This window comes from Hermetia illucens, chromosome 2 (genome assembly GCF_905115235.1).
Source record: "Hermetia illucens chromosome 2, iHerIll2.2.curated.20191125, whole genome shotgun sequence".
In the NCBI taxonomy this organism is placed as follows: domain Eukaryota; kingdom Metazoa; phylum Arthropoda; class Insecta; order Diptera; family Stratiomyidae; genus Hermetia; species Hermetia illucens.
This window is the reverse complement of record NC_051850.1, coordinates 28,219,817-28,232,277: the sequence shown is the minus strand read 5'-3', so window position 1 is coordinate 28,232,277 and position 12,461 is coordinate 28,219,817. Positions and strand designations below refer to the sequence as shown.

The 12,461-nt window shown below is 42.2% G+C and overlaps 1 protein-coding gene across 11 annotated transcripts in view; it reads left to right on the top strand.

Annotated features, from left to right (window-relative positions):
• LOC119649845 (fat-like cadherin-related tumor suppressor homolog) overlaps positions 1-12,461 on the top strand; it is a 396,664-nt gene that overhangs the window by 317,021 nt on the left and 67,182 nt on the right. For all 11 annotated transcript variants that reach the window (XM_038052198.1, XM_038052197.1, XM_038052196.1 and 8 more), the window contains one exon: positions 655-838. In XM_038052198.1, coding sequence (XP_037908126.1) covers positions 655-838 — 184 coding nt within the window. The remainder of the gene's footprint in view (positions 1-654; positions 839-12,461) is intronic.

Genomic DNA, 12,461 nt, shown 5'->3' with positions numbered 1-12,461 from the left:
GCCGTGGCATTCCGCTGAATTCTGCATTAATTTCTGCACGGGGTAAAATGGAAATTTTCAGGTTCACCGCCCCAAACTTGTGCATAAAATTTGAACAATGATAAATTTTCCGGCAAACAATAAAATCAAATTACAACTTTCATCCCGAAAGGATGTCAAAAGTTCATCCCCCATTTTAATTTGCAACCAACTGGGCCCGGGATGCCTATTGGTTGTAGTTTTTATTTGCTTCCGTCCTTGTATTGATGCATAATGTTTGCCAGAGCAGACAGACTGCAGACTCCGTTGTTTTTCGCAACTATTGCGATAATTAAGTGACATATTGTAAATTTATAATTCACAGAGTTATCGGCCCGTCATCATGGAGGTCTTCCATGTTTCAATTTATTCCAAGCAAAGCTGGGAATCGTGTCTCTGCTGCTGTGTTTTTTCTGCTGGTGTTGACAATCGGGCAAATATTATGATAATTGCGATAATAATTGATTCAGAATTTAATTGAAAATGACAATTCGCGTTTGCAAGAGTTCACTGGAGCGAATAAAGTGCAGAAGATATTTATTCATTGATTTCCCACATTTGCTGTTCCATAATAATTGCCATTTTGCTGATTATCTCGAAATGCTATTCATGTTTTCTTTGCGCTTTCAATTTCAGGTTATTGACAAATCTATGCCCGTATTCAATAAACAGTTCTACTCCGATACTGTTTATGAGAACATCGAAGTGTACTCGCCATTATCCGTGGCGATACAGGCGGATAGTCCATTAGGCCGAAAGCTAATCTACACCATCGTAAAAGGCAACGAATTGGAAGAGTTCGCTGTTGACTTCAATACCGGTAAGTACGCATATGCATAGGCCTAGATACAGGACGACCAGTTCAAATGAACACTAGACCTAATAGAATGAAATACCATCGGCAGGATCGTAACTATCCTAACTAGAAGTTATTTATTAATTAAAATGCCGAAACTGTTCTGCTGAGTATAATGGACCATGCCTGTGTACACTTGCCGTAGGGAACCCTCGCCACTAAGCCGCTATCGTGGTGCAAGCGTTTCCAAAATATCACGGCAACCTAGAATTTCGAATATCCATTTATCCAAGTAGATTCAATAACATTCAGATACGCAGATACATTTGGTGTTGCTACTCGAGGTGACGGCGGCACATTTGGAATATTCACTGAATTTGTATTTGGTTTAACAATAGTTTGCAAACATTATACAAAGCAATTAAACAATCATTTCCACGGAGGGTCGTTAGTTATCATTTTGTAGGACATTTTCAAATTTTTAACTTTTTTTTATGAAGGATTTACTAACACGAGTAGTTTTGAATAGAAAAGAGCGTACAGTTGAGTATCTGAATTTTTTTTATCTTTTGTTTAGAGAATGTGGAAGCAACGTACATATGTAGCGTAACGTAGTATAATGTAAGGTACTAAGCGAATTAAGGCAGTTGTAATCAACTTAAATGAATAAGACGATCATCCTAAGTGGCCGAAAACGACCTAGAGGGTAGAGCTATCCCAGAAACCTAAAAAGTTGGTGAAATTGATCGTGAAGGGCTGCTCGCAAAGATTGAAGCTCCATCAAAGTGCTCGGTCGACACGTTCTTACACGCCTCGGTGGTAGCCAGGCTCGGGCATGTGGGGGTGGGGGGCCCTTTTAGCGCTTTGATCCCTCACGTGTCATTATTACAAAACTAACGTGTCTTTTTCGATGCGTGGGTCTGCAACACTTTTAAAAAAAGGCAATAAATGAAGGAATTCGTGACGGCCTAACGATAAAAACCAGAACGCAAGCTAAAATTGAAAAATAAAAAGAAAAAACAACTCGACCGCGCTGTAAGTCTCCGGACCCGAGTGCCGCGATCAAGAGGGAAGATCACAATCCCGATCATCGTTACTTCTGTCTCAAATCGTGATTGAGACGCGGCCCCTGAGGTTCCCACCCTTCCTTGACATCCTCAGGCCATTATTTCAGAGGATGTCCCTCGTAAAAAAGGTTTTGCGGGATCAAGGAGGAAGAGACAGGGAGGAAGTTCTCAGATTAATCTAAATTATTTTAAAAAAATATCGTATATTGCTCACACACAAAAAAAACTAATTTAAAAAAATAGAAGAAAAATTAAAGAAAAAAAAAATTGAAAAATTACTATGGGAATTTAAAAATTTACGATCTACTACTTAGTTTTCCTTTGGATTGAGAACTTCTGTGGCAACTGATATATACGAGTTCACAATATTTGTAACAACCACGAATGAAATCTTTGAACAATTGTCCACAATGGCAGAAGTCACAACTATTAGTAGCTCCGAAAGCGTAAAATATGGGTGGGGGTGACAACCTCAAAAAAAAAAACGCAATAAACCGCAAGCTCTAGCAATCACTTTTTTGTTCGAATCGCCCACTTTGTTTCTCGGAAGGCATCCAGTCGCAAGCAACTTCCCTTTTTATCACCTCTGAAAACCGCACCTACCTTCGAAGAATTCAAGAAAAATCCCAACAACCGTAAGTCGACCCACGAACTTTCTGAACCGCGGGTAACTGGTGTTTTTTTTAAGGTGGCTGTGTCCGGAATGTTTATTTGTGGAATTATGTAACCGCCCACTGCATCTATTAACTGGCCACACTGGAGCACGTGCTATCAACTCCAAGATACAGTTATTCGTTAACGCGACGGGCTCGCACTAATTCCTAGAAAGTTAGGCACTGCAGAAAAGTGACACTGACAGATTTGGCGACAAGTAGCCAGAAACGAATCGATATCTACCGCGAATTTCTTCACAGTTGGTGGAAGTATTTCACAAGTACTCGAGAAATCACACTAATTCGCACTGCGCGCTGGTCCTGTCTTCGTTTCCTCATCCAACTCCACTTTCTTCCAAGGCCAGAAATATCTCCTCTTCTCCGTCCGTCCAGTTGTTCTCTCCTCGCCACCGTCCAGCTATCCTTTTCCTCGTCACCGTCCAGTTGTCTTTCCTCGCCACCGTCCAGCTGTTCTCCTTCTCGCCACCGTCCAACTGTTATTTTCCTCGCCACCGTCCAGCTGTTCCAGCGGCAATGGGAACCGATTCCCATTGCCGCTACTTTCGCCTTGAACTCTCTTGAGTTCGTGTTGCCGCAACATGCTCGTGCGCCTACGGATGCGGCTAATCACTCCCCTCTGCCATGATTAATTCGCCTGAATGCATTCAATAATGTGCAATCTGCGGCGAACATTAGGGTGATTGCACGTTATGAAATGCATTATTTGAGCAAATTAATTCAGAAAGAGATGAATGAGATTCTGCTCCTGTCGCGAAGCCGCGGTCACTACACACTTAACACTTACGACACTTACACTTAATGAATTCCAGAATGATACTTATAAAAAGGTAACAATAAAAGTTCTTCAGGAGTACATCTTCACTAGGCCGAAAATCAAGATTTTATTTTCCTTGGTGTCACTCAACCTTCCTCCCGCTTGCATGAAACTCAGGTAATGGAACATAATGTACTTCGGGTCCTAGAGTGCGGCAGTGCATTCGGGACTTTCGGGAGATCCATTCAACCCAAACACTTCCTTGGATCACTGTTTCCCGTAAGGAACTATGTATCTTTTGTAATTTAATTCTTTGTACCTTTGTTCGACCCATTTTTCCTCAACATACGGGACAAGTGTATGAGTCCAGCGAATCTTTTCAAAACCCCCCCATCGTTGCTGCCTGCTCTTCAGTAACTTCAGACATTGAGGACACGGCCTATTTCTGCTGCGATAAAAGAGTTTCAAATATTTGCAATAAGAGCCGTCGGCATGTCACTTGTGGTGAATTTCCTCACATATCTTGTCCACCATAACCTTGTAAATAGCACCTCACTAGTATCAAGATACAGCAGCAATTCCCTTTGCTGTTTAATTCAACCTTTTTAAGGTTACTTCGGAGATCTAAGCGTTCCTTCTCTAGCTTCCAAGGTTTCGGCTTCCGTTTTGTTCCTTGGCAATGTGTTCTGACTTGAAACATTGTAGTGCCTCATCAATACGTTGAAACAATTGACTTACCATTTCCATCCTTCTAAGGCCGCTAAGAATACCTTCTGCACGAGCGTTCTGGTAGACCAACCAACATTCTAATATTCTTTCTTGCAGTCCGCCTTCGGTTATGTTTTTCTCCGTTCCAATGTCGATAAAGGTGGTCCTGTGGTCACCGTGCCCTTCAGCCCTTGTAATCTCCTACTTACCGTCTTTAACCTCAGACTGCTATACTCACAACTTTTCCAACTTCTTGCAGAAAATATCCACTGAATTTCCTATGAAAGTCTCTAATTCAAGCATCAATCCCGTTTTTCTTTGTATTCGTCAGATACAGCTCACGATATCACTCAAAACCGTTGGATACCGACATAGCAGATATCCTCTTCCTTGGAAATAACTAATATTTCGACGCCACTCTGCTTCTTCTTTTCCGTCTTTTAGTTGTTCACCCTCATCCGTTGTTCAGGATGCCGGGTGATTCTACACTATTTGAGAAGCTGAATGAAGCTGATGACGAAATCCGGAGATGATCAAGAGGGTAAAGCTATCCCAAAAATTTCAAAACTGGTGAAATTGACCGTGAAGTTCTTGTTTTTGAAGTTTTTGTCTCCATTCTAGCCAGTCTCGGGGATGTAGGAGGTTCTTCGAACACTTCCATCCTTTACGTGTCATTTAACAGAACTTGATCCGTGGCTAACCGAGGTATGTTTCCGCACTAGAATCTGGAAATTAAACTAATACGCAACATCGCGCGAACCTAACGCAAGATCTAAACTTGGAGATGAACTAAAAAAAAAACTACTCGACCACGTGTATGGAGCGATCGAGAGGGAAGGTTCAGGACGGATTGCATGCTCGATCAATCGATGCGTCTGCTGCCTCAGATATGCGATGAAGAGCGGCCTTTGAAGTCCTCAGCCTGGCTTGGCATCTTCAAGTCATTATGCTGGAGGATGCCTTTTATTTATATGAGTTTTGCGGAGTTAGGGAGGAGAAGGGGAAGAGGAAGTCCCTAAAGATAGAAAAAAAATATTTAAAAAAGAAAATATGTAGAAAAAATAAGGATCACCATTTGATTAATAATAAATTTAAAGATGGAGTGGAGGTGTCCTTCCCTTCAAAGCTCTGACGGGTATGATTCTCGATTATTTGTTACAAAGATTTGGCTACTTTGTTATGCAAAATATAAAAAAAACACTGTTTGTCTTTCACTGAATATTTGACGTACTTTGCCAGCATCAGTAAAAGAATTGAATGATTTAGTGTCATTTTATCAAGAGTGGGGTTTACAAGGTCTCGTCAGTTCAACCCTTGTTTCCTCAAATTCCTGCTGCCATTCCTGCATTTGCCGTAGCGCGAGATTTGAAGCACTGACTTGCGAAGCCGACAGGAGTCTTTTCGGATGGTCCAATAACTGCTGACGAAGGGACGCATGGCTCAGTAGTTCAAGTTTCTTATCCTTTTTATGAAATGGTAGTCTATTGGCTTCTGAACCTTAGATTGGAAACATTACACGAATCGGCGGTATACAAATCAGTGCAAGTTTTACCTTTATATAGATTCCGCGGATTGACGCTTCCGCTTTTTCCGCTAATAATGATGACGAATTCCAACACGACGTATTTGGAGAGTTATGGTCATTAATGCCACTTAATCGAAAATTTGTCTTCCAAGCTCTTTAATTACAATCAGTGTTCAATTTGAATTGATAATCCTTTTCACTGAATAAACCCAAAAATTGAGTTAGAAATTAATAATAATAATCGTTGATTCTACAATCCATATTAGATCAGCGCCTTGTAATCACCGGATTACAGTACCCTATAGGAGGCAATGAGGTCAGCATTGCGCTCGCCCGAAATTATTACCCTGATTTAACTCAGATACTCATTCACAATTGAGTTCACTGGTATGTGACGTCAAATCACAATACAAATTCTACTGCCGCCAGCGAGATTTGAACCGCGACCTTCTGTACGACAGCCTTGTGCTCTAACCACTCAGCTATCCGGACACGGATAGTTAAAAATTTAACGCTGCAAATACTCAGAAGGACAGAAGATGATTGAATAAAACACAATTTCTTCCCACCCCGCTGAAATTTACCGAAAGCAATCGAAGTTTTCTTTGTTTTTCATGGAGTGTTGTAATGTCATTTGAAAATTCAAATGTTTTTTACAAACGAAGGGTACACCGCTGGGATTTTTATAATAATAACTGCTATTTTAAGTCTCCGTCAAGTCAGCTACCTTATCGTATAAAAGGAATCTCTCACTTTATTTTCGATCACTGGAAATTTTTCGAGGACACTTAACATTCTTTCCCATGAACAGTGGACAACTCACTCTCCCCTCTAATTCTAACCTATTGAGACGGATTTCATCCACAACCTGACGGTCATGGTATCGCTCAAAGATTTCGTCATTATGTAAGCTACGGAATCGTCCATCCTCATGTAGGGGGCCAAAAATTCTTCGGAGGATTCTTCTCTCGAACGCGGCCAAGAGTTCGCAATTTCCGAGGAATACATGAGGACTGGCAAGATCATTGTCTTGTACAGTAAGAGCTCGAGCGGAACAGTTTTTGTAAGCTGAAATAGGCTCTGTTGGCTGACAACAACAGTGCGCAGATTTCATCATCATAGCTGTTATCGGTTGTGATTTTCGACCCTAGATAAGAGAAATTATCAACGGTCTCAAAGTTGTATTCTCCTATCCTTATTCTTCCTGTTTGACCAGTGCGGTTTGGTGTTGTTGGTTGGTTAGTTTTCGGTGCTGACCTTGCCACCATATACTTTGTCTTGCCTTCATTGATGCGTAGCCCAAGATCTCGCCTCGATTGCTGCCTGCTCGATCTGGATGAAGGCAGTTTGTACGTCTCGGGTGGTTCTTCCCATGATTTCGATATCGTCAGCATAGGCCAGTAGTTGGGTGGACTTAAAGAGGATGGTACCCCTTGCATTTACCTCAGCATCACGGATCACTTTCTTGAGTGCCAGGTTAAAGAGGACGCATGATAGGGCATGCCCTTGTCGTAGACCGTTGTTGATGTCGAATGGTCTTGAGAGTGACCCTTCTGCTTTTATCTGTCCTCGCACATTGGTCAGGGTCAGCCTAGTCAGTCTTATCAATTTCATCGGGATACCGAATTCTCTCATGGTCGTGTACAGTTTTACCCTGGCTATGCTGTCATAGGCGACTTTAAAGTCGATGAATAGATGGTGCAACTGGTGTCCATATTCCAACAGTTTTTCCATCGCTTGCCGCACAGAGAAAATATATCCCCACGAATTAGACTGAATCGCTGATTTTTCTTCCTCGCCTTAAGGTGTGTTCATCAAGCTATACAAATGCCTACAACCAATTCGCGAGGAGTAAATTTTAGGGAATACCAAGTGCCCCGTCGAGCTATGTATCTGATTCCATTGTCGCTATTCGATTATTTTACCAAAATCTGAGAAGTTAAGGAGCAAGCTGGGGGCCTTTACTTTATTTGTGCTGATTCAAGAGCATCATACCATCTATATTCCAAGAGCCTGGCTTATTGGTAAAACAGTGAGCTTTGGGGTCGCCGAAGCTGCTGCTGTGATAAGGACTGGCTGTACCCAGATTCTCCTACTCTCCTTCCTTTATGATTGTCTTATATATGTAAATCACCACTTAACTCGTTCCGTTTATTGTTGCTTGGGTGCACTTCCACGGCCTCTATGAAAAATTACTTGGCTGAATTTCATACGGTCACGGTCTCTTGCTTCTTTTGCCTCCTTAGCTCGTACTCTCGATCTCTTCCTAACCGGCCCGAATATTGTCTCACTATGTTTCTTTGTAAATCACTGTCTGTCTGAATCGATGCACACCATTTAGTTCTTGAAGTCAAAGCAGAGCTCTGTCGGTCTAACTCAAACGCTGCCCATAAATCAGTCAAGTTCAATTTAGCTTTAGCATAAATCAGCTGGAATCGCATATTAGTTTACATAACGTACGATTAATACTGTGAGCACTGTTGACAATATCCTCCTCGATCTCCTCCTCAATTACTTTCCTTCTTTTCTCAAGTATCTGCGCTATTTAGCCCTATTTCCCATAACAATCCTATGATTTACTTTGTTCTTACTTTACATCCGTCAACTGAAAGATATTCCCTCTTATCACATGGCCTTCTTCCTTCCTTTCTAATCAAACCTGCAGAGTTTCTCGTTTGTCTCTTCTCCCGTTTCATCTTCCCTTTCCCCAAGATTCTATGCTAGGCTCCAAATTGCTAATTTTGCATCAAAGACCTCCCCTGTTCCAATGGCGCTTACTATGCCCAGATGACCTTAAATTGCTTACCTCTGCTCCGTCTTCACTGAAAATGCTCTTGCGATCTTTAGTGTGTTGATGCTAAATGAGTAAGCTAGCACTCAATGTCACGAGATACCACTTGATGTGCTACTCGCTAAAATCCTCCCCAATATCCTGGAATTCCTTAATATTCTACTTCCGAGTTGCCCTCAATGTCGAATCTTATTATTCTGTGATCCTCAGTCGACACTCTGCAATTCTTGACCAAGCCGCTTATCAGAGTGTGTCTAGTATGTCCCTGGTGCTGGTCATCAATGTTGGCGTGCTCTACATTGTGTGTTTCTTACTTATTACGGAGAAAGGAATTCTAGGAGATACCTCTTTGATTAATGTCGTTGCTTTCCTCGACCTCATGGTGGGCGGTGGTATCGCAACCGAGAAGAAGTGGTTGTGCCTTGTTCTCGCAGAATTTCGCCAGTCTAACGACTACTTCCGGCGAAATCCGGGTATCGTCTCCTCGGAAGTATCCTGTTGTCATGAATGCCTCGCGAGTTTCCTCTCTGGCTTCTGGTGAGACTTGGACGACCATAAGGTCTCCAGTTAAAAACTCTCAAAGACATATATATTTTTTTCGATTCGCTTGAGAATTATGCAAGCTCTTGGTTTTTCACAACAGGAATTCCAGTTTACCTGCGTGTTTTTTCCTTGCAGAACGCGAATCTGCCCCCGGTACACGCAGGGTTCTTAAGCGGGCACTGTTCCAATGTTATCCTTCGAACTTGCCTTTGCAATAACTGCAGATGTAGCTTGCGTGGTAGAGGTTTACCTCAGATATTTCGGTGCTATTCATCGATTTCGTTAGTGTCGGAGCTTTACCCTCCTCCTCCGACATGGCACTTCTTTCTATTTCGCTGTCCAACTTCAATTCCAGAAAGCCTACATCAAGGTCATTTAGCTTCTCCTCATCCGTGGGCAGCAGGACCACTTTCCTGCTCGGTCTTGTCCTTTCAGCCTCTATGGCTTCCGCAATTCCTTCGGGGACCTCGGTCCTCCTCCTTGCTTTCTTCCTGAGCACGTGCATAGATATGACACCAAATTTGGAACTGATGAGGCAGTTACGACGTTTAATTGTTTCCAGGAATCGGTCGACTACCCCAATCGTGAGGAGTTTGCCTTTGCCCTCCTCCTTGTTTCTAGAAACTCTCCATAACCGTGTGGGGATTTATGTTTTGAGTGATGAGGAGGCGTAGAAGCTTTGCCCTTGATATGTCATCTTCAAAACTTGTCGACAGTTCCGTCCCCTTCCACTCTGGTAATTTAGGGACTATAGTCCCTACCCATTCCGGTGTGGCGTTAGTCGCGCAACCTAACAGTGGAAGAGCTTGTCGAAAGCATATAAGGGCGAACGCGAAGTCTTTATTCTTTCTCCCACACATCTCCATGACCACGAGTCTTCAATTATTTCCTGCTCTTCACGAGTGAGTATTTGCTCCGGAAATACTTTCGACAGGATAACCGGTCGATTGCTCTTTATCGTATTAGCATAGCTAACGGAAGATTTCCTGAATCTTGCTTTCACCCCTGACGGATCCTAGATTTCCCCTATCTTGTGCTCGGGTTTACGTTTCTCGGGAACAATCCCCTTCTTGCGGGAAGATTTCCGCTGCTCCCCGCTTTCTCAGTTCCGATGTTGAGCCTTCTTAATGGACTCTTCTGATTTTCAGGTCTTCTTTCAGATTGCGCAGAAGCTTGTTGATGGCCCGGCTAAGAAAAATGGGAAGACCAATAATTATTGAAAAGAGAACCCGTCTGAAGCTAATTAACCAAAAATTATCCACTAGCATCCTTAAGCTAATTACAAAGTCTGAACAATCTGACTCTAGGCGTAATTCAAGAAGTAGCGATGGGGTATTTCAAAAGGGAAAGACTCCCCTGGAGTACCGTCTCCTTCATCACTGAGTTAATTTACTACATTTAGTATTATTTTTCAGTGAAGAATTTAATAGAATACAGACAGGTAGCCATTCTCAATTAACTACCAAATGACTGAAAGAAGGATTGCAAGTCTGAAAATCTCCGTCGAAAATTTCAGTTCCGCTTCATTTACTAAAATCTCCAAAAGAAAAACCCAGGAAGTTTTTTATTTTCCATCAGTACTACCGGTTTCAAGTAGGTACTATTTCATTAGGAGCTTTTCCATGCAGTTAGTGGTGTATTAGTGTGATTACCGCGAAAGTAGCCTCAATACAACCTGACTATTATGCAAATTTAATTTATTTCACTGCTGCGGGATTTTCTCCTGCACCATACAATTTCGAGTTGTTTTCCTTTTTTCGGTATTTCGCTTCTTTTTTCGATCCTTGCTTATGCACCGCAAGTGCAAGCCACTTCTTCATTCTGGGGCGACTCGACCTGGTGTCTTCTACTTTTCACCATTTTACTATGCAGCAACCATCCCTGCATGGGACAAGATTATTTTTCTTTTTATTTTGTGGTCGACTGCAATGGAAATGACGGAAGTAATTTTCTAGGATAATTATTTTGGAGCTATGCAATTTTCGAAACTTAAGAGTGTGGGGTACCAAGCGCTTTTTTCGTCCTTGTTATATGTGTGCACGTGACCGAAGTGAAGTGATTTGCTAGAAGGAGCAATGATGGTGGCAGCAGTGTGAGCAGTTTGCCATAATTAGCCCAAGTTTCATTCAATTTATTTGCATTAAAGACATGAGCTGAGAAGGGCAACAAGCCACCCCTTTCATGGTTTTTGGAACTGACTTGATTGCACCGTACACTAACATTGTATGAAACCTGAAGAGGACAGCTTCATTACCAACTAGTAGCAGGGAACACATCAACAATTCCATCAATTATGTCGGACAACATTTCCGAAAAGCAACCCTGGGAAAATAAATTGAAGTTTCCAATGGTTTCAAATATTCCGAACATTTGAATAGAACAACAGAATCCCCGATAAAATCATCCGACCGAAAACTTAGAACTTAGAAACGGTTATATGCGTTTCGGAATTTCAATAAGATCTGCATCAACAGTCTCCCTTCCAATAGAACTGCAACCATCCCCTGTGGAAGATGCAGAATCGCATATGAAATACGAGCAGAATCGAACCGAACTGAAGTGCCATGAACCGTTTTCATTTGCTCTACTTGAATATCCGCAATTACTTGTAATCCTTCATTAGTACGAACAAGCAATATGTGCTCAAATTCCGTCTATTACAAAACTCTGCCGTACAAATGTGGGAGCCACATGAGCCCTGCTAATAGCAATAATGGTACTCGCAGTAAAAGCCCTCGTAGTTCACCTAATTTGAGGAGAATTTCTGCAAATTATTGCAACTATATCCTCCCCCGTAATGGAGGTGCAAGCGAACTTTGACTCTTATGAGGTTAATTGCTTCCGTTATCGTGTTATTGTCCTGAACTCCACCCATGGATTGGAAGGGAGTGGATTGTAAAATAATAAAATAACAATGGTGCAATCTCCCTTAATTATGGGGTTGGAAGGGGAAAACAAACTGAACGGGAATGAAACTATTAAGCTGCACACGCAAACAACTGAATTTATGCACAATTTAGCCAGTGGAGGGCATTTAAATTTGAAAATGCTGAGTAACAAATTGGAGAGGGTTTATACGCTTTTACATGAACCTAACAAAATTAAATGCCATGGTGCTATCATGGCTTTGATTTTACGTCGTTGTCAATACTTACCACATGCTTAACTCAGCACTAAATGGTAAAATCGGATTGATATGCATATCTATGGTTGCCGTTCACCCTATGGTGAGGTGTAGTGCATCAATCATACCTGCACGCCCTTGTTAGCGTACCTGAAATGCTCTTCAACTCCCGCACGACTTACCGAGATGCTCGCACACCTCCTCCACCGTTCTGCGCCAAGTGCCCGTTGGGGCGACCCACTCGTCGGCCATCTTGAGAGAGTGGATTACACTGCATGAATCAGCCCGCAGAGCAATTGTCGTCCGTCTTTAATGTGCGACCTATCGGCCCCTTCCGATCACAGTGTGTAAGAATGCCAGACCTGTACGCCGACTAAGCTCTTCGTTTGAGATATTGTCAGGCCAGATTTTTTAGATTTTAGAAAGGACAGCGAATACTTTTCGGTGCCTCCGGCTTTTAA